The sequence below is a fragment of the Pygocentrus nattereri genome, chromosome 2 (genome assembly GCF_015220715.1).
Source record: "Pygocentrus nattereri isolate fPygNat1 chromosome 2, fPygNat1.pri, whole genome shotgun sequence".
NCBI lineage: Eukaryota > Metazoa > Chordata > Actinopteri > Characiformes > Serrasalmidae > Pygocentrus > Pygocentrus nattereri.
Window position 1 is genome coordinate 37,651,823 of NC_051212.1, and position 23,277 is coordinate 37,675,099.

Genomic DNA, 23,277 nt, shown 5'->3' on the forward strand with positions numbered 1-23,277 from the left:
ATGCAGCTTTACATGTCTGAATGTAACATTGTTGCTTTTGCTGTCCTTTTTCCTCGTCTCTTAGCCTACACAGACCTGGGCTACTACATCATCAACAAGCTTCATCATGTGGATGAGTCAGTGGGCAGTAAGACCAGGAAGGCTTTTCTCTACCTGGCTGCATTTCCCCTGCTTGATGCCATGGTGAGAATATCTCTCGTCAAACACATTGAATTCTCACGCTGCCTGTGTCCACTCTGCTAGCTGTCGGATCTGGCTTGGCTTTTGTGGACAGATGGAGTGTTTGAGTGCATTTGCATTTAGAAGAAAGTGAGTGTGCTTGCGTTTGTGTGCGCATGCCTGTGTGGGTGTACGCTCTTCCTGTAATGCCTGTCTTCACCGCCTGTTCAACTCTGGGTGACTATCAGTCTCCCTGTGAGGAAGTCACTCCACACTGTGCAGTTTGGTGTCACTTCCAAATGGCACAGTGCATCCATAAAGCCTTTGAGCAGCAGGTCAAGATTACACTTCGGTATTAAATCTGGAGGATCTTTTTTAGAGGCCAGTGTAATTACCCGTGACTGTTGCCTCACTTTATCTGGGCTTGTGTGTGTGTGTGTGTGTGTGTGTGTGTCTGTGTTCCTAGGCCTGGACCCATGCTGGAATCCTATTAAAGCACAAATACAGCTTCCTCGTTGGCTGTGCCTCTATCTCTGATGTCGTAGCTCAGGTAAGGCAAATGTGAAGATATGAACATACTAAGCATTTTTCTGATTTCCAAGTGCTGTAATTTGCCATACATAGCCTATATTAATTTAATAGATAGGGAGGCACTATACAGAAAATCTTATACACTATACAGACCACCCTTCATTTCTTTAGTTTTCAGTCAAAGCAGCCATTGTTGTTCATTTTTCAGTTTCAGAAAACACAAAAGTATGTAGAAGCCTCAACAATTAAATATAACTTAATTTCTTTTGGGTGTCCACATTTGCCTTTTGTACAGCTTCATATTGATAGCTTTGCTGGTCTATCTGTTCTTGCTTACTTGTTAGGAGTCACATTTTCTCAGTATGTTTTAATCTTATGCAAGTGGGTTATCTATTTTGTATCTAATCTCCTGAGGAATATATCCTGAAGAATAAATAACCTTTAGTTAGTTGCTGTTTTGGCTGGAAATTAAACAGATGGAGGGTCTCTGAATTTTGCACTGTACTATACATAAGCTGAATATAAAAGATGAAGCGAGCACGGTGATGCAAATGGGCTGATTGTGGGTGCTTCTTTTGTTCCATTGATAATGGATTTGATTTCATTGGTTTCATTTTAATAATGAGTCAATAAAGCAAGAGTACCGTTGAAGTAATACTATTTAACACTGGGCTAAGTATCTCTCTCTCTTTCTAGATTGTTTTTGTGGCAATCCTGCTGCACAGTCATCTGGAGTGTGTGGAACCTTTGTTGATTCCCATCCTGTCTCTGTACATGGGAGCTCTAGTACGTTTCACTATTGTGGGTCTGGGTTACTACCGAAACATTCATGACAACATCCCAGACTCTAGTGGTCCTGAGGTGGGGGTACGTACTGCTTGACCTTATTGCTCCCAGTACGCTAATTAAAAGGCCAATATACTACTTTTTCCAGATAGTAGTCCAGATATTACATTTTTTACATGACCGTTTTCCAACCTCTCTTTATAATTTTAGAATTAAGCAGGCTGTTTTGTAGCTGTGCTTTTAGGGCTGTTGGCTGCCCTGTATTGTGCTTCCCCTCCAATTGCTCTCCAATAAGTACTCCAGACTGTATGCAGTAACAACACATAATTGTGCAGGCTGAATGTCTGTAGGCTGAATGAGTGGTCATGTGTAAATGTATCAAAATGGTTTGTTTTTGCATCTTAGTTTCCATATATTGACTGTAAGGACTTGGAAGTGAACAGTACATTTTAAAACCTTAACAATCTCTACATTGCTTAGTTTTTCATGTTATGGGCCCTTTGATGTGATAACAGAATAGCTCAGTGATACCTAATGCAAAGTGTCTTTTGCAGTAGTTCTCAGGCTCAACCGTGTGGACCCCATGCTTTGCACATTTCTGTGCTGTACATAATCACTAATGCACCTGATTAAGCTCTTCAGCTTGGTCAGATGTTTTAGAGCAGGGAAGGCACAACAATAAGCATGTGACTTATCTGAGCTCCAGTGGGAACCACTGCAGTAGCATTTGATTTCCAGCTGATTGAGGAAATTGTTGTAAGTGACATTACAAAGCCTGACGCAAGTGCTTACGCAGGATTTCTGCATTAATCGTGGAAAGAGGAAATTGAGCCATTACTCATCTTGGTCATTTTAACCTTCTTTCTCCATTCCTCCATTGCTGAGTCACTCACTGTGTGTATGTTGGCTTTAGGGTGATGCCACTATTAAAAAGATGCTGAATTTCTGGTGGCCCCTGGCCCTTATCCTGGCCACACAGCGCATCAGCAGACCCATCGTCAACCTGTTTGTGTCCCGTGACCTGAAAGGGAGCTCTGCTTCAACTGCGGTCAGTGATTTCACACTCACAAGCGTATGCACATAAACCACGGCTGTTTAACATTACACAGCACTCCTTACAAGCATGCATTCTCTCAGTAAATCAGTTCTGTGAATGTTCTTATATCATGAAACCTTGCTGTGTTAATACCTAACAGCCAACTCCTTGCACCTCTGTTTATTTGCCTGAGATATTTTTGATCAACAGCACTTGTACATATTTGCACATTACACACCCAAGATTATATCTCTTGTATTTAGAGCCAAAATATGCAGAGAAAACTGAGCCAGAATGTATCTGTAAACTCTACTGTGACTGTTAGAGGAATAAAACTGATTTCACACTCTTGCACACTCTGTTCTCTTGCATTTGCTTTGAGATTTATAGATAATTTCTGGCACAAGCAGACTATAGATGCAGCTTGCCTGTGGTTAAAGCAATGGTTTAGCGAAAAATCAAATTAACACAGTTTTTAGTTGAACAGCCAAGACATGTTTGGTGCCTTTAGAGTTTTGCTTCTGTAGTTTTCACTGGAGCTATGAGGCTAATGTTGCCTAAAATCTACAATTTTGTACAGGCAGGGTGGCTGCTACTGCTGTTTAGCTGAGGGATGGACTTTTGTCCATTTTTTTAGGTAGCAGTTTGTCATACAGTACCAGAAATCACAAAAGTAAGTCTATTTAAGATTACTTAACAACTCGACACAGGTTGAAGCAAGTGTATAATGATTTAAACTTGCAGTTTGCATCATACCAATTGCCACATATAAGCTTCTGTTACATGTTAGCTACATTAGCTTTTGTACCCCTGTGCAAAACCTAAAAAGGAAACCTTTTGCTTTGCTGATTTAAGCTAAGGAGGAACTTTTTATGGAGGATTTTTGCTGAACTGTTGCTTCAATGCCACAGGCAATAAAGGCCACATTTACACTTGGTTCATTATAGAAAAAAAAAGCTATTTCCTTACATTGTGGTGATAGGAACATAATGTCTAAACAACCAGTGAACTTACACATCCCTTCTGAGTTCTTAAATGTAATGAAGATGATGATATAATAGTGGTAAACCTGAAGAAATAAGGTTTTTTGGGGGGCTCTTTGTTATCAGGGCCTTATAATGCCCTGCATGTACTCCTTCACCATAAATTGTATTGTTAAAATTGTTTTAGGCCAAATCCTTTTTCAAAACTCTATTTCAGAGATCTGAACATATTCATAACCGTTTTGTGTAATAACTTTCTGTGAAGGAGCTTCACAACCACCATGAACAATTCTACTTCTGTAGGTTTCTCTAGAACAGAGCACTTCACATCAAATGTGTCAACCAAAAGAGTTCTGTGCTCATTTATTTCTTGTAAAATACTGGGTGGTTCTGGAGGAATCTTTGATGTCAGTTGCAGAAGTTGGCAAACTTGAGCTCTTCATGGACCAGTGCCATTGGTGGTAGTGGAATTTTCCATCATGGATCTATTGACAATGCTGAAATATGCGGTTTGATGTCATCCATCATGTAAACGCAGCATAACATGCGTACTGGATAGCCTGATCATAAGTGGATAGCGATAAATACAGGTGTGAACAGGATCCAATATGTTTTGGTGGTGCACTGACTGTGATACAATCCCTTAAACCACATTTGGAGGTGGTCCGGGATGCATGTGACCTCATAACATTTGTAGTGTGAATGCTAAAGCCTTGATGTGTCCTTGACAGTGGTGAACAGCCACTTTAATAAGCTGCATCATTACAGCAGAGGTGGAAACAGCCTCCTAGCTTATTTTTGCTTTTTCATTCTCATTTGTTTGCAAACTGTGTAATCAGCCCATGCGAACTGATCATTACATTTACGCAAACAAGGATTCACAACACATTTTTGTCTAGCAAATGCAGCAAGAGACAAAGTAATTGTAGAGAACACAACACATTTGAGGCCCTTGGAAATGCTAGGTGTAGACACCTATATGTGTTCCTGTTCACTTCTGATCACATCACTCCAGACAGACATTAATACCATCTGTGAACAAGGCCTAAGGGTGCACCTTTGTGTGGGCATCCAACTCGGAGAATGGCTTTGACCTGTGTACTCAGCCTGGCAGAGTGCCATGCCGTCATGACAGCCAGGTTGTTATGGAAGAGTGATTGCGATTGATTCTCTTTCGATTCCACTATTTAATTATCACATAACCTCAGTGACCTGAGATACTGTGCCAGATGACTTGTAATTGCTGTAGAGGGAGGTTTCTCTGGTCATGCAGGTTAAAATTTAGTGAAATACTGAAATAATATCACTTATTTTTGACCTTCTGTGCTGTGGCTTGTTTTTTAGAAGTAAGATTATTCATATTTATTTCCTTCTAGGCTGTTGCAGTTCTGACAGCTACATATCCTGTAGGTCACATGCCGTACGGGTGGCTGACTGAACTCCGAGCAGTCTACCCTGCTTTTGACAAGGTAAAGCTTACTTTCAAACACTTGTGTATGCATTTCTTAGTTGATTTAAGATGCCTGTTAAAGTGTTATGGCAAACATGTCAGCATTTTGGACTGATTTGAGGCTTAACATTACATTTACTTTATTGTGAGACGTGATTAGAGTGTCTCTCTGTGTAAAAGAGTCATCCATATTCTGTAAATTCATTTCAGTTTCCTTCACATTCAGATTGCCTTGTTTTTCTCTTGAGCCACTGCACTCAAAATGTCTGTGCATCGTTTCTGAGTATACTGTGGGAGCATCAAACATGTATTATATGCATGTATTATAAAAAAGCCATTTTTACACCAATTAGATTAGAATAGCTAAACAATGAGTGCCAGTTTATAGTACCTCTCATTACATTATGCTATTATCTTATTTATATTATTTACACCTTATCTTCCTTCAGTATAAAAAAGGATGGATCATTTTCTTTTGGTCCATTCCATAATCATAGTTTTTATAGGCTTTTTAATGTGGCAATACAGTTGTACTAGTGTTCTTTTCAGCTCGCCCTAGAAAAACTAAATGTTGTTTAACATATCATGTGTATGTGTTTATGAACTCAGTGACTTCAGTAGAATTCATTGTGCATATAAAGGGTCCAACTAAACCATAGATTTTCTTCTGAGTAGGTGGATAAATTTGTTCCCATAACAGTATAGAGCACACAAAACTCCTGTTTACCATAAAAACCAGTCAGGGCTGTGTATAAAGTATAATTTCCCAGCCTCCACCTCTGCATAGACCTGCTTTTTCTGGTGGCACCAGCATGTCTATGAATGCTCCCCTGCCATTTGACAGAGTGTAATATTTATGGATAAACAGAAATGAGTGCCCCACAGGGTGAAACAAAGGGCTGCGGGCTTACTTTAGCAGAAGCATTCTTCCCCGTAAGGCCCTGATCTTACACCAGTCTTTTAGTACCAGTACAGTCTCTGATTAACTGATGCTGCATATTCATAAACTTGCACACAGTGAGTCAGCACAAGCCAGAGTAACAGGGAGGGAGGCTTGAGTCTTCAGCTGCTGACAACAAAGAAAATAACAAGAAAATCTAGTTAACATTTTACACAGTTCAAAAACATTGTAGGTATGCATGATTATATTGCAATCATATTATTATTATTTTCTTACTTCCTTGCCACTGTTGCCCCTGGCTTGCCCACTGGGGGGTTTCTGTACATTCTGTGCATTCTTTCAGTCCTGTGGAAACTTTGTCTTTTCTGAAATCCTGTAAAGCTGCTTTGTGACAACATCCGTTGTAAAAAGCGCTATACAAATAAATTTGATTTGATTTGATTTGATTTTTTTTTTTTTTTTTTTTTTAATTAATTTATTTGCTTTAAAAATGGTATCGGACTGATGTTTAGATTTGGCTGATATTTGATACTTATTGATGCAGTTTGACGGCTAAATGTCTGCCTTTTATTTTACTGCATTTGTAACTACCCAATTTTTTTCCAGAGTGCTGAACCAGGTAGATTTAGATATTTGATGATATTAATTGTACTGCATTTGTACCTGTTTAGAAATAAATATTCTACTGCTAATCTAGGTAAATATAGTACCAGTTTCTATGTTTTTCAGATATTTTGCATCAATATCGACAGACATATACATGAAAAATACTGACTACTGATATCATCAGAGAATTTTCTAGTGCATTCTACTTTAAAATTAGAACATTTACTTTATGACTGGCTTTGCATGATGAAACTTTCCTGCAACTTGTTGCAGGTTGGAAGTTACTTAAAAAATTTTAAAATGTAAAAACAATAATTAAAGCCATGTCAAACATAGTCAGTTATAGCACTTATTGACAAGAATAGTAACTAATATTTTCCATATTAAAACTGTCTGTACAATGTGTGTACACTGTCCAAATTTATTGAGATTTTGTCAGTTTCATTTTTAAGGCAGTTTTCATGTTTGTGTGTACACACTTCTTATCCAATTAGTTGCCCACCCTCAGCATAGTGAAAATGCAAGCCTATCAGAGATAAGTGTAGATAAAGTCAATGTATTGAAAAGTTTTGTGAAGCTCATGGCAACTTTTAGAAGTTATTCCAGATTTTTCTTGATGTTGTTAGGCGAAATATCCTTGCACGTTTGCTGTCATGCATAACTGTTTGTTTCCTGCGGGGGTGTTTTTGCTGTAGGCCCATTTTGAAAGGTGCCCACCCCTACAAGTCACACAAAAAATTATGTTTGTACTTGGTTATTTTGTATGTCAGTCAAACGGCCTTTTCCTGTCAAAGTAGGTGGTTCTTGGCCACACCAAGCCAGACACTCTGACAACAGGCAGAAGTCTGGTTTGCAAGACTGTTGTTCAGGTGATTGACAACCTTGCTTATTAATCTTACTTAAAGTCAATCAGAAGTCTCTCCACTTTAACTGTACAACAAACTATCATATGCTTTATTTTAATGACCATGATGTGTTTAGAGGTGGGCCAGTCATTGTTATGTGAGGTTGATGATGATTGTTGATTATACTTAAACCCGATCAGCTGATGTCAGTTACAAATAGGGACGGAGATGACAAGACTCTTAATAACCCAGCAGGCATTAGTTACACTGCAGTCTCAGAAACGAATATTTTCTGGTCAAAAAATTCTAGCAGTCAGATAACATAATTTAATGCAGGATAAAGTACCATAAACACATGGCTGTGCATCTGGGCTTTCTGATATTTGAAGCAGTCCATACTCATGCAAGGCACAGAAAGGTAAGCCCAAGCTATTCTGGCAAGAGCAGGATGAAGTCCAGACTGCTGAAATGTTTCCTTTCAGAGTGTGTAGCAGAATTTGGCTCACATATTTTCATTTCATGTCATTGATCGGCTTTCTCTATCAGTTAAAGATATATCGGCTGACGAGCAGTCGCACATTTAGGCAGAAAATCATATGATTCCAATGAATAGGTAATCTTTCCATTCCTAGTGTCTGTTGTAGGCTGTTGCAATAAATAACTAATATTGTTTGACATGATCACATGGTCCATTATTGGCATTTCGATTGTCTGTTTCAGATAAAGCCTCCAGCATTTCACTCAAAATGATTCTCCACTGCAACAGCTAAATCAATTTGGTTGCAGCTGTTGCAGTGGAGGGTCTTCTTAAGCGAAATGGTGTGGGCTTTACCTGCATCAGGGATCTGAAGTTATATAGAAAGGACGCCATGTGAAGCCTAATGTACTGCTGTTTTGTTGATCTAGTGTTACTTTTGTAAGCCCTCTAATTGCTTTCTAGAACAACCCAAGCAACAAGCTGGCTAACACTGGCACGACAGTCACCAAGTCCCACATCAAGCGATTCACGTTCGTTTGTCTGGCTCTGTCGATCACAGTAAGTAAGACCTCACCCTCCCTTTCACCCTCATCATCCTGTTTGTGCAGGCATGATCTCACCTACTTCAACGTCACTCCTGTAAAGGGCATCATTCTCTCTGACTTGACATGATTTTCTTGCTGCATTCATTGTTTTACCCTCTCTGTGTTTTAATATGGGTTTGTTTAAGAGGAGAATTAGAAGAGAGCGATATATCAGTGCAAGATTTATTTGAATGTGCTTAAAAAAGGCACTCAAAAATCAATATTGAATATGATGAACACATTTCGAATCTTAACTTCCATCAGTCTTTGTGTACGTCATAAAACAATCATGTTGTTATTCTTATCTTTTGAATATGCTGCCACTTAGAGCAGCATTTTCCCCATAGAAAGGATTTATTGCACTAATGTTCAAAGTAAGCAAACAAATTACATGATCAGAAAGTATAAATTACAGAGTTCGAGTACTAGAGCTGATTCCTGGCCTTTATTGGCACCTCGGCTGCATAAATTACACAGCCTGGGTCAAAGCTTTCACTGACATGTCACTTTATAAAATCAAGATCTGTAGCTTAAGGTAACTGAATACATGAAGACATGTGACTGCATAAGAAGAGACATTTAAGCTCTCAGAAGACAGTAAACAAAGATGCATTTACTTTGACAATTCACATATACATGTAATTGTATCTCTCAATTAAGAGCTTGTAAAATGTGAAGAAAACGTGATTCTGCAGGTTTTTAAAATTTGCTGTTTGATGCTGACACACAGTAAGCTCTTACTAGTGTAACTTGAGTAACTAGTTGGGCATATAGATAACATGCTAACAGGCTCCAGTAATATTGAGAGACAGACTTCAAGTTTAAATTAGTATTGTCAACATTTAAATATATCCGAAATAAGAAAAAAAGCTATTTGAATGTCTATTATGAGCTTCAATTGTCTGTTTTTAATCTAGAGAGCTGCTATAAAATGTAATTTTACACCACCATTAGCTTGAAACTAAAACACTCTTAACACTTAAAAATGTTTTTAAAAATAATAATAACACTTGCCCTGCCCCCTCCATGAAGACAGCCAATGAGAGCAGTGGTAATGGGCATAAATGAACATCCAGAAAATGAGCAGATGAGTAAATGCCAGGGCAAAATGCATTGTACAAAGACTGAATTAAGGTGTCACAGTTGCCTTTTAAAGAGCACAGATAACTTTTTTAACTCTCTGGTCCACAAACTCAACCGCGTGTCAAATTTGATGTTTCAATATGTGTTCCTCTGTCTTTGCGACAATACAACAGAAATATGGTACAAACAACACTGAAGCTGTAGAATCTGCTTTTTTCGATTCCATCTTATTACAAGATTGTATGCAGTTCACATCCGGAGTTGCAAGGCTATGAAGAGGGTTTAACAAACACGTCATCTCCCTCTCACCATGTGTAATTGGTAGATTCATGTGTCCATCCACATTTTGTGTGAAACTGATCAATGGACACTCAGGAAATCACTACTCATCATGTCTGAAACCCTGCATTCTTCATTCACTCAACATAAGAGACACACATGAAATGGTGTGCACAAAGTTTACAGCTGCTGAAAACTTTGTTTTGGAATGTAGTGACGAAGATAATGGAGCATGTTATAGTCAAGTGCCTTAAAGGCGAATTTAAGAAATATTTGTAAATATCAAGAAATTGCCCTTAGACACCCGAAGGCTTCCTGAAAAAGAGAGCAAACTATCTCTCCCTTAGTGCAACCAGTAGGCCTACTGGGACTATGTGTATCAAGATAATGAAAAGGCTACTCTCAGTGAGCAGTGATCATAGTATCATAGTATTTTGAGATATTATATATTATATAAATATTTCAGATTAAACACATTGTGTTGTTTTGTTAACAACACAATGACACAGTGTGAGTGACTGCTCTGATGAAAAAGAAAGCTCCACCCATCAGTGATGCATTCAACGGTCCGTGATTCAGAGCACAGATGTGGCCAGATTGAAGCTTATGAGTGCAGCCTATGGGTGGAGAAGTGCATCCTGACTGCCAGCTCGAGCACTTTTAGACTCTAGCTAAATTATTCATCATAGACGCTGCCTCAGAAGTTATCACTCTTGTAGGATCTTCTCTGACATAGTTAAAAGGCTAGACACTGCTGCCCTGGAACAGTACTGAATCATGACTTTCTCCATATGTTTCTCTCATGCTTAATTATGACAGAGAATAACAATAGAAGTGTCATTAATGTAGAAGAAGGCTTGCTGTTAAGTGTTCTTACCACTCTTATCTGGTAGGTGAAACAAAGTATGGGGTTATAGATATCCCTTGGTATTTTTCTTGCTTAAAATATAAATTTTAATATGTAAAATGAACCTCTGAGGCTCCGTGTGTCACATTACCTTTGCATTTTAGCATAGCGCACAGCAAAACTGAGTTAGCTGGCCCTCTTGCTTGCCCACATGTGTCTGAACTTGTTTATTCATCTACTCACCTTGTCTCTTTGTCTGTGCACAGGATTCGTACATTTTTTCAATTTTTCCACATGCTGATGGTTGTTTTCCAGGCTCTTCTCACTAAGAAGTTCCCTAAATGTAGGTTTAATAGCTGTGAGGACATAAACAAGAAGTAGCTTTTATCGTGTGCCACACACTGATGGATACTTGCTTCCAGGTGTGTGCTGAGGTGTCATGTAAACAAGCAGGCCAGGACTTACAACAGTACATAAATAAAGGTCCAAAAATGACTCTTAGTTTGGATGTACAGTTCTAAGGAGAACATTATAGGGAGTTTAAAATGGATCTTTTTGAACTTGTTAGTTCATGCCCCTGGTCATATGAAACCGGATTCACCATATTATATCATTTAAAAGACAGTTAAATTGTGATATTTCATCACAGTATAATGACTTTTGCCGCTCTTTTGTTTCTTGATTACATCACCATGTACCACACATTTCATTTCATTTACAAAAATGTGTCTTTAAATCTGCACTTTATAAGATTTAGAGACGTCACTGATGGAAATGTGTTGCACACAACATGTGTAAGAACACTTTGTAAAGTTATTTGTGTAAAGCTGTTATACAAATAAACTGTAACTTGAATTAAAAATACAAATATAAGCATGTTATATGATGCTTATAACTGGATAAAACCATATACAGCTTATCATTGTATTATGCTAACACAAAATAAACACAATTTCTTTAATGACAGACAAACTCAATTTAAACAAACAAGTCTTGTTTCAGACCAAAACCACTTGAACGCAAATCAAGTCATACCTTTGAAAAGCAGGAACTTTCTAGGAGGACTTAATACATAAAGATGTATGACATGATCTGAAAAACCCCTGTTTTTCTTCCCCTAACTCAGTGATGCTACTTCCTTCTTTTTTCACAAAATATCTTACATAGTTCTGTTGTAGAGAACCGTTCATTAAAAGGATCTTTTGGGAGCCCAAAGTGATTAATTTTGGGTTTTGCCCCGTTTTTAGGAGCACTGAAAAAGCATTCTCAAGTAAAGAGCTTTGTAATTTGCACAGAAGTTCTTGTCCAAAAGAATGAAACAGTAACCGTGTAAGTAAAATAGTGACTTACAGACAAGTATAGGGATCCACCAACAGGGTGTTTCAAAACCTGAACACCTGAACTTATAAGAGGACAGCGTCATGCAGTGCAATGCAAGCTGGTTTATAACAATAAAAATTGTGAGCCCCTAGGGAAACATCACTCTGACTAGACACAAAGTGCCTGATTTACTAAGCATCTTGCGCCAATTTCAGTTGCAAATTGGACGTGTTCTGCATTGTTTCTCTCCTTTATGCATATGCATTTGCAGGCAGGCTGTGCAAAACAAGTGAGGATAGTGCAAAAATTGATGGAGATATTGGAACTGCGACTGACACATTCCAAATGATTTTTCAACATTTGGGCTACTAGCGGCGGCATTTTAGCATGGATTTTTGCTATTTTTTTAAATTCGGCATACGTTTGTATTAGTTTCTCAAATGCTTGTTGTTAGGAGACTTCCTTCAGCATTGGCAGCAGTCATAGCACATAGGAGGAGGCACAAGTCTGAAAGAATATTTAGCAACAAAATAAAATCATTTAAACTCTCAGATGCACAACTGAAAAGACACAGTGTAAAATGTGTCTTGTTGTCTCCATTGCACAAATATGTCTCATTGCGCTCTCCCAGTCCATGTTATTGTTCAACAAATTCAATTTATTTATTTATTTTTGGCTAGAGTAGAATGACACACCCGTGCAATGTGTCCTGACTTTGTTCATTGACACCAATATCTCTTTATTACTGAGCTTTTATCTTCTCTTTTACTGCCTTGAACTTGTTGACTGCAGCTTCAGTAAACCAAACTGTAATTTCAGCCAAGTTGTGGGTGTATATCGCAGCCGCATCAAGGTACATTTTGTGCTGCACCTGTGCTTGTATGTACTCCTGGCCCTGAGAAGCAGACTGTAGATTGTAAGATCATATGCCAGGAAAAAGATTTATATTTGAAAATAATATTTAAAAGTACAAACACTCAGCAAAATGACTCAAGTGCAGCAACTACAATAAGATTGACAGTGGTGGAATGGTGTAGCTTTCGTCTTTTCCTCAGGCATGTATTGTTGTATCTTTATGGAACAGCTTGTCTCAGCCAGTGGAAAGTCATGCAGTACTTAGTTAAAGGAAACGTCTAACAATTAGAGCTCTATAAAAGGATGATTTATTACCAACTACATGCCTTTTTGTAACATTGTGCCTGTGTTTGAAATTTTCTCTTCCCATTGTACAACATTCTGCATGATGGCAAAACCAAAAACATCTGCTGTATGGCTGTGCTGGCTGTTCATAGGACCTCAGTGTTCGCTTCTCGATGTTTCCACAGCTCTGTTTTGTAGTTTTCTGGACTCCACACATATCCGAGCGAATCCTGGTGGACATCATAGGAGTGGACCATGCCTTTGCTGAGCTCTGCGTTGCCCCGTTACGAATCTTCTCTTTCTTTCCGATACCAGGTGAAGCCTCTGCAGTCTTTCTCAAACTTGGACCCTCAGACACAACATTTGGGGGCACCTTGCTTTCTTTCAAAAATTAAAAAAGCAAAAAAATGTTACATTTCATATGCTTCATATCCTTGGTATAAAGCACACTTTTTGCGTAGTTATTTGACAATTAAAATTATTGTCAAATTATCGTTAAAGGCATATATTTAAAATATTTTGTAAAAGTGATTAAACAACTTAAAGGTTTGAGTGCTGTTAAGTGAACGTTAACATCCCAACAAGGGGATGAAATGTGTCGCCTTAGACGTTATTCTCAGCATAGTACTATCACAAATGTTGGAACAAATATTTACATGCGAGAAGTTTCGTCTAAATGTGCATAGATTTATTAGGGTGGGAACAAATCGTAACATATTGTAGAAACACAGCTCAAGATAGGGGTGATGGTGTACTCATCAACATTGTCCAATAGATGTTGTTAGCCCATGAATAAGTTAGCACGGCAAAAAATCCCCCCCCAAAAACTTCAGTTAGTCATGTAGATGTTTGTTTTGTTGGAACACATTACATGCAGTGAAAAGAGGGGGTTACCCTTGTTTGCAGCAAACGAAAAAGTTTTAACAGGTTTTTCCCAGATGTGTATTCTCTTCACGCGAGCACATCTGTTTCTGTGAGACTGTAATATATGACATTATGCCAAAATGAATAGATGCTCATTTGTGTTAAAAACATTTTGAAAAGCTAGGTGTCCCCAAACATTTAATGCTCTCACAAATACATAAGCCTCTTTTGTTTAAAGATGCTCCTAGACATGCTACAAAAGCTTGCTGGGAATTTGCACTTGCTCAGTGGACAGTTTGCCAGCGGTTGTGTAACTTCTTTCAGATTATCCTGCTCTGGATGGCTAGAATGCCCGAGTCACTATGTTATGTAATCCAGTGGAGCTTAAGTGGTAGACTTTGGCTGTGTTAAAGGAGCCGTCCCATAAGGAGAGGTGAAGGAGAGGCAAAGGTCAATGATTATGGTCAAGCTTCAGGAGCATTGTCATTAGAAGAGAGCTTGTAGGGGTTTCCTAATAGACAAAACAGACAGAGACAGAAATAAAAAGAGGGAGAGAGAGAGAGGGCAGAGACATAAGCATGACATCAAGACAAAAAAGGGCAGCATGAGTCTTTTTGCGAGCGATGAGTGTGTGCCAGAGCTGTCATGTGCTTTAACTCCCTTTGATGGTGTAACTCAGCATGACCTGCTTTTACTGTTGCTGTGTGAAAAGTGACGGTGCGTGCCCACCTGACCGGTTGGCTCATGACCCTGAAGAAGACCTTCGTCTTGGCACCCAGCTCCGTACTGCGGATCATCGTCCTCATTACCAGCCTCATAGTTCTGCCATACATGGGGTGAGTGCGCACCTCCTGCAGTTAAACTCCTTTTCATTGCTTTTATACATTTCTCAACACTACACCTAAAACTGTTCATCCAATGTCAGCAAAGAAACCCATGTAATACACTATCATTCAAACATTTTTCTGTTTTTAATAAGTCCAATTTTGCTGCTGATACATGTATACAGTGATTTCATTATAATATGGCACTACTACTCCACAGTTTCATAAGTTTTTAATTAAAAGGGAGCTGTGAAAAATGAAGAGATTGTACATGTGTCCAGAATGATGAACAGAAGCTATAAAATTGTGGTCACCAACCCTGGTCCTGGAGATCTTTCTGTGGAGTCTAGTTACAACCACAATCTGCCACACCTGCTCCAGCTAGTTAACTTATTCAGAAGTGCTTGATTGGCCAGATTGGGGCATTAGTATTAGGTAAGAATGGCTAGCATGTTAGATGCAGGTTAGAACTGAGCTCTGCAGGAAGGCAGATCTCCAGGAAGAAGGTTGGTGATGTCTACAGTAGACAATTCCATAATGATTACAAAAAAGCTAGAAAATTTTGACAATTAAGTTATAATAAAATTAAACATCCAATCCAGTATAATATAAAATCAGTTTTGATGCAGGTACATGCATAAAATTTGTCTATGATGCTAGTACTCTACACCATCAGTATCATTTTCTGGTCTTTGGGTTCTTTTGAAGGAATTTGTTTTAAAAAATTATATATATATATATATATATATATATATATATATATATATAATGCACCCATCTAAAACACACACACACACACACTATACACATATATATATATAATGCACCCATCTAAAACACACACACACACACTATACACACACATATATATATATATATATATATATATATATATATATATATATATATATATATATAGCTATAAAATGAGATATAGCTATAAAAAAAATAAAGCTACACTATTTAAGACTTGAGAATATGGATGTAAATGCCTGCAAAGTGTGGAAGAACATTTTATAATGTTTGTGCTTTGGAGTCCTTCCCTGAGTGGATGAATCCGATGCTTGCGAGTGTATTCAAAGAGAACTCAGTCAAAACTTGGTGAAGGCTTCATTTTCTATGGACATAACTGTAATCTTCAACAGTAAAATGTTGATTTTGCAATTTAGACCTAATCACCGAGCCATAGCTTCTTTTTGTGTGTGTACCGTTAATACGTAAAGATGACAATGGTCTGAAAAATTCCGGCCCAACACCTATGACTTAAATTATTACTATTATATTTTAGTGTGTTTTCTTGTTCTACAGTCTGATGTGTCTCAGGCTTTGTGCTGTACTCCAAAGCCAGACTGTGAGGCTGACGTTTACACACAGTTACAACACCTGTTGTGGGTTTTGCCCTACATTCAACCACTGTAGTTCAAATAGCACACATAGGCATTCGCTTCTGGACAGGCTGTGGATAAAACATTCTCTGAAGCAGTTTGTTTAAATAGAACATGTTGACAGTGTTTAAACATGCAGTGGTCTGCATGTTGTGGGGGGGGGCATTTGGAATAAGTACAAATATAGCTGTATACTCACCGTTCACATGTTTGGAAATGGCTTCAATGTCCACTTTATGAGCTCCATCATCTTTAAATAGGTGTACAGTCATAGAGTGTAGTCCATCGTTTGTCTGTCAGTCACCCTCTATCTCATACATTACTGGTCAGTTTCTGACCACAGGATGGTTGCTGAGATATTATTTGGGTGGTGGATCATTCTCAGCACAGCAGTGCCACTGACATGACAGGTGAGGTTTTTTATGTAGTAGACATGTTGCTGGAGTTTTTAGACAGATCAGTGTCATTGCTAGTTTGAGAGTGGTCTGTCACCCAAAAATATCCAAACGAGCAGCTCTGTGGTCAGAAACTGACCACTGTTGAGGGGCTTGAGTATGGCTAACACAAGATGGGCTACAGTCTCACCAGCAAGGTGGAGTTACAAGGTAGGAGTTTCTAATAATGTGGCCAGGCAGTACTCTATTTCAGCAGATAATTGTCTACTTGACCAAAATTATCTAAGACTTATTATGTATCCTTAAATAGAAGAAGGGTGCGGTTTTAGTCACTAATAATAGTGCTGCCAACACGATGAGATAAGAAAGTGTGTTTGAGTGTTTTTATGCTTGATTTGCTTTTACCTTTGCTGTAAATAACTGTTTATGCTTCAGGGTGCATGGAGCCACTCTAGGAGTTGGATCGCTGTTGGCTGGCTTCCTTGGAGAGTCCACAATGGTAGCAATTGCAGCCTGCTACGTCTACCGGAAACAGGTAAGAAAACACTGCCAGATGTGTTTAGGTGGTGGGCAGGTTGGTTTTCTGCAACTAAAGTTACTTTAAGTCAACTCACTAAACCATAATAACATGTTTGGCATGCCTCTCATGGTGACAGTTGGTGAAGTGACCAAATTATGACTAACATGACCACAAGATCTGTCCCATTATACAGCACAGGAAGAAGGAGACCACATACACCATATTTACAAAAGTTTGTAGACACTTCCTCTAATCAGCTACTTTAAGTTGCACCCATTGCTGACATAGGTGTTCATTTGCACACATACAGCCTATATAATTTCCATAGAAAAGCATTGACTAATAGAATAGGATGCTCTGGAGCAGCTACACATGAGCCTATGGTCACCATGCTCAATTCCAGGAGTCTAAAGAAATATAAAGCTCCCCAATATTGGGCTGTGGAGCATTGGAATTGCATTCTCTGGAGTGATGGTGCACCTTTGGGATGAGCTGGAGTGGCATTTGTGATCCAGATCTAATCATCCAACATAAGTATCTCACGAATGCTGTTTTGGCTGAATATAATCAGATCCTCTCAGTAATGTTCCAACATCTAGTGTGAAACCTTCCCATAAGAGAAGAGGCTGTTACTGCAACAAAGAGGGGACAAACCCCATCAGTGACCCCTGTTCCCTGTGAATGGGGAGTCGTCATGGACAAGGACCCTCTAATCAGGATATCAATATTTCATCAAAGGTGATCTGTCAGAATAACTTCATTGATTTGATGTGATCCCTCAAAGGAGAACACCCCCCCAAGCCCCCCCACCCCCCACAGCAGATAGCTACTGCCAGGCCTCCTCACTGTTTAGGTCAAGCTCTGAGGCCTGTACTGTTCTCTTGATGTACACCACATATGCACTCACTGACTTGAGGAGAATATGTTGAAGGAACACTCATCTGACCATATCAACTTTGTCCACTATGTAGGTAAACATCAGTGGTTTCTTCACCATTGAGCTCTCATCTTTCTCATCTCTCATTCATCTTTGTAATAACGCACTGCAACCCTACTATAATATGCTTCTCTATGCTGAATGAGATGTATCATTTATATAATATATATAACTAGATGTGCATTTCCTGAAGGAACTGCAAGGGTGCTTGAAAAGAGCTGCAAGTGTGTGTGTCTGTGTGTGTCTGTGTGGTGTCTGTGTGTGTGTGCGTGTGTGTGTGTGTGTGTGTCTGTGTGGTGTCTGTGTGAGTGTGTGTGTGTGTGTCTGTGTGGTGTCTGTGTGTGTGAGTGTGTGTGTGTGAGAGGTAGAGATGTATGTGTTTGAGGGGGGAGGAGGGGGGAGTCATTCAAATGAACTGTCACTGTTATTATGCAGCTCTTAGTCGAGAAGCCTTGTTTGAGTCCGATTTGCACCCTCTGAACAAACAGTCATAATTCAGGAAATGTTTACTCCATCGCTTAACCGGATGGATGGTGTGAGATAAGACCCCTTGAGGATTATTGTGGTGTAATATTGTGTGTATTGAGAAGAAAATGTTCTGTTATGAGTTATGACAAGTTAAACACAGAGAAAATCTTGAAATAAGCAGATTCTGATTTTGAGAAATTCACAGGGGAGTGAATGGGGCAGTTTTCTGTGCCTAGTGCCAAACAAATGCTCATAACTCTAAAGCTAATGGATAAAATGATGAGATATTTTGAGGTTTCAGAAAGAACAGATTTCTCTACCATTTGAAACTGAAAGTTTAAGGATTTTAAAGCAAATTCCATGCATGACAGCTGTGTCTGTGAGACTGAGTGGCCTGCTGTGACATCGTCGATGTCAGTTAGAATTTGAAGTATTAGATATTCCGCCATTCATTAAGGGAGGTTTTTAATTTTTAAACTTAATTTTATTAAAAACTACCAATCTGCTCAACTCAAAAATACATAACACAAGTCACAGCGCTGAGACCTTCGAAACGCAGTTTGAACTGAGTCTGCACGTTAAGCAGTTCGGGCTGTATTAATCGCAGAAAAGTGTGGAAGAAGAATAAGAAGAAGTATGAGAGATAACAGTAGAGTGCCTTTTCAAGCACTCTAATAAACAGAAGAGCTTTGTAAAGCAATGTCCAGGCTCAAACACAATAAATCCCTGGTGCAGATCGAGTCCCATCCAAATTGTACAAGACATTTAAGGAACAACTGATACCAAGTTTATTGGCTACTGTCACGATTGACCCCTCCCAGTCCTCTCCATGTGTTTGTGTTGTGTTTTGGTTTAGCCCGTGTGTTCTTTGTTTTGTTTTTTTAGTCCAGCCCCTCGTTTTGTGACTCCACCCCTGATTGTTTCCACTTGTGTTCCCACCTGTTCCTGTAAAGGCTGTGTTTTCCCGTTTGGTCGCTGGTCTTTGTACTGGTCTATGTACTGTTGTTTGTTCTGTTTGTACTGTTCTGCTTGTGCTGTTTGATTCTGGTTTCTGTCATGCCCCCCCCCAAATCAATCCGTGTTGACTCTATGACCCTGGACAGTTCAGACTATGACCCTGGATTTGCCCATAATAAACGTCGCTTATCTCCGCATATGCGTCCGCCTCCTCGCTCCCTACCATTACAGCTACATACAATTAGAAGGGGGAAACTCCACCCTCTTGATAAGATGTATTGCAGGTCTAATATCCTTATTTCCATAATAAATGTAGATTCTAAATTGTTTATAACAAGTAATAACAAGAAAGGTGGAAATATTATTACTGCAACTTACATCATTGGGTCAAACATCAAACTAAAAGGAAGGCAGATACACAATGATGTATGTTGGACATACTTAATAAGAGACCTGCCATTATAAAACTTTGACTTGGTCATCTGGGCCGATTTGTGTTTAGTATTTGTAAAAATAAAAAAAGTTTGGATTTCATGAAAATTTTATCAAGGTAATTAAGATCAAATAGGATAGACAAACCGCAATAGTCAAGATGAATGGAAATTTGTCAGTTATATGTATGCTGACAAGAGGTGCGAGACAAGGGTGCTGTTTGTCACCTCTTCTCTTTGCATTATATATAGCAGCGCTCAGCCAATTGATAAACAGAATATTAATTTGCATTAAGGAACCTTGGTGATATCACTTTCTATTTTGATGGCATTGCTTAAAATATTTGGTCCTCTTACAGGTTATAAAACTAACGTACAAAAACACAAGTATTAGCATTTAATTATTGTTGACATGTTAAGATCAAATATGATCTGAAGTGGCAAACAAAAACAATAAATTACTTAGACGTGTATCTACCAAAGAATCTTAAAGCCCTTGAACTATGATGCATTGGACTAAATAAATGGACAGACTAAAATGACTTATCAAAATGGAACCATAGATCTAAATATAGATATTATTTTACTGTTCTTATTGAAAACCGGTCAGCAGTTTTGGGACTGAGGCTCCTGCCGTGTGTGCTGTTTTTTGGGGCAGGGGGAGTTTACCCAATTTTCTCCCCAGTTTAGTCGTTTCCAATTCCACCTGCTAGTAGAACTCCCCCAATCACACAATGCTATCAATGCTAAGAGAGTTAAGGCTAGCACAGGCTTCCTCCAAGACCTGTGAAGCCAGCCACCGCTTCTTTTCAAACTGCCGTTCATGAGACATCATTGGACAGGTGAACATGCTCAGAGGAAAGCACCAATCACCAGATCTCTTACATCAGCTAACAGACATCTACGCTGACTAGCATCGCACTGACTACCATCCTTCCTACCCAGAGAGAGCGGGGCCAAGTGTGCTCTCTTTGACTCCTGGCCACGGATGGCTGTAGCATCACCAGGGATCGAGCTTGCAATCTCCTGATGATAGGGCCAACGCATAAACCGTTGCGCCACTTGGGAGCCCATGTGTGCTCTTTTAAAGTCTTTTAGACTTTTTCCTCTTGCAATATTGGTCCTAAATGGAGGTCATCTTGGCATGCTCAGCATTTTATACATGTCACAGAACATGGTAGGATGTTAATTACTATACTGTATCGTGTAGAACACCAATATGGAAGCATGTGCATTTGTTATGTTTCTCCGCTCATTTGTTTAGGTTTTTGTTTAATTTGTTGTGCACCTGTGTCTGAACTGCAACCACATATGAAAATTGCACTAATCTGATCTCTTACATTTAGGCAAAAATTTTATCACACAGTTTTGTGCCACTTTAATCCTACAAAGTTAAAGTAGCTAGAAATTAGCCATCTTATACACCACTGCAGTTGACTATTTAGTCACATATCAAGACGTTGCAGGTCTCCCAGAGCTTAATGAAATATTTATTTCTTCCACAGAAAAAAAAGGACTGTGATGGAGACGTGACCATTGAGGGTGAGGGCTCCGCCCCCATGAACGAGGTCCGATCCGGCCGGATGGACGACATCGTAGAACTACGAGAGGAGAATGAGGAGGAGGAGGAAGAGTGAGCAGAGGTTTCAGTTCAGTACACCCAGGATTTCAAGGGACATCCATGACAAGTGCATTGGAATTATTACTTGTGCGTCCCTGCTGGTTACAAACGAATTACACATTCTGGGCTCTTGCGAGGAATGCGCTGGGGGGAACCAGGGAATCCTCTTGCTTGTCCAGGGCAGTTTTAATCGCTTTCTGCCCCCTGCTGCTGCTCTTTCCCCCTGCCAGAGCCCCAGAAAGCCCTTTGCAGTTTGTGCACACATTAAAAGAGGGAGCTTTAGTTAGAAAACTGCAAAGACAGAAAGACCACAAGTATCTGTCTTTATGTTAGATATCATTAAATAACTGTACACACGTAGAAACCCACCTAAAGGTCTTCCAGCTGTCATCAGGAATCTCCGGGTGCAGGACAGTGAAGATAATTGATTTGTACCAAAGCAACTGTCGCACACTAACTGCTTTTACTCTAATCCTCTGGGCTCTACTGTGCTGCCGTCCTTACACGTTTATGAACCTTGACAAAAAAAAGAGAAAGCAAATACTAAAATGCAGTGACTTCATCTGCTTGGAATGTACATATCTTTCATTGTTGTTGTTAATTTTTCTTTTCTTTTTTTTACCTTGAATATACTGCAGAAGGAGAAGAGAGGATTTTATGTTCTGGGAGCAGGCACCTCTCAACCCAAATGTGCTGCACAGCTATGAAAAACCAGTGAAATCTTTTATCAGAGAAATGTTCAAAAAGAGAATGAATATATATATATTACACAGATTTTTATCAGATTTGAGTGTGAATTAGAGTAATAATAATAATAATAATAATAATAATAATATAATATGACTTGATAAAAACAAAAAAATGGCTTCAGAGTGACCGGTTGGTTGGAGTTTGCGGGCCATTTTAGAGGCACTATTTTTTTAACATGCTACGTCATAGGTGTATAAAATCTGGTACATTTTTTGTATGGGTGACGTTGTGATGTCTGTAAATGGTGGGGAAGGGAGGGATAATATTGGTGTGTGTTTTCATGACCATGTCTGTTGCAGTATTTTTAAGAAAAAGAAAACAGAACGTATTTAATTTGGGCATTTATTTTGTATCTCAGGATGCACAATGCAGAGAACGATGCATATAAAAGTATCTTGGAGTCCAGTTGCTGATTTTTTTTCTTCTATCCTGTAGTATGAGTTTCTCTATCAACGATACTGCACAAGTATTTATGATGTCTACAGCATCTGTTTCTGTTTGATTTAGTTTGTGGTGAAGAGCAAAGTCTGGCCAAGCTCCTTTTGTATTAAACAATACAGCCAAAACAGTAGAAGTTCCTGATTTTTTTTTTTTTACTGTCAAATAAAGACAAGGACAGCATTATTCCACAGTGATTAAAGGGTGACAATGTGGTTCAGAAAGCTGTGTTCTGTCCTTTATTTGTGTTTTCTCAATGGTTACTGCTAATTTTCACTTCAAGCAAAGCAACAGTGGGGGAAATGGGGTGCCTATCATTATTAGACCCTGGTCATAAATGTAAGTAAACATGTTTCATTCTCCATAGCAGCCAACTGAAGGCCTGTAGGGCAGCATTCCTATAAGGATTCCCAATCCTGGTCCCGGAGAACCCACTGTCTTGCACATTTTTGTGTTTCCCCTGCTATCAAAACACAACATTTCACCTCCACATATAACCCATCTGTGCAGTGAAACACCACATACACACTAGTGAACACTAGTGAACACACGCACACACATTAGGGGGCCAGGAAGCACACTTGCATGGAGCGGTGGGCAGCCCTATCCATAGCCATATCCGTGGGGGTTTGGTGCCTTGATCAAGGGCACTTCAGTCA

General features: G+C 39.1%; 1 protein-coding gene across 1 annotated transcript in view; it reads left to right on the forward strand.

Moving 5' to 3' along the window:
* Positions 1-22,842, forward strand: part of ankhb (ANKH inorganic pyrophosphate transport regulator b) — a 34,288-nt gene extending 11,446 nt beyond the window's left edge. Inside the window, exons 3-12 of the mRNA XM_017714234.1 lie at positions 65-183; positions 626-709; positions 1,387-1,557; positions 2,390-2,524; positions 4,872-4,964; positions 8,238-8,333; positions 13,214-13,343; positions 14,605-14,728; positions 16,932-17,031; positions 21,315-22,842. Coding sequence (XP_017569723.1) covers positions 65-183; positions 626-709; positions 1,387-1,557; positions 2,390-2,524; positions 4,872-4,964; positions 8,238-8,333; positions 13,214-13,343; positions 14,605-14,728; positions 16,932-17,031; positions 21,315-21,446 — 1,184 coding nt within the window. The 3' untranslated portion in view covers positions 21,447-22,842. The remainder of the gene's footprint in view (positions 1-64; positions 184-625; positions 710-1,386; positions 1,558-2,389; positions 2,525-4,871; positions 4,965-8,237; positions 8,334-13,213; positions 13,344-14,604; positions 14,729-16,931; positions 17,032-21,314) is intronic.
* The last annotated feature ends 435 nt before the right edge of the window (positions 22,843-23,277 follow it).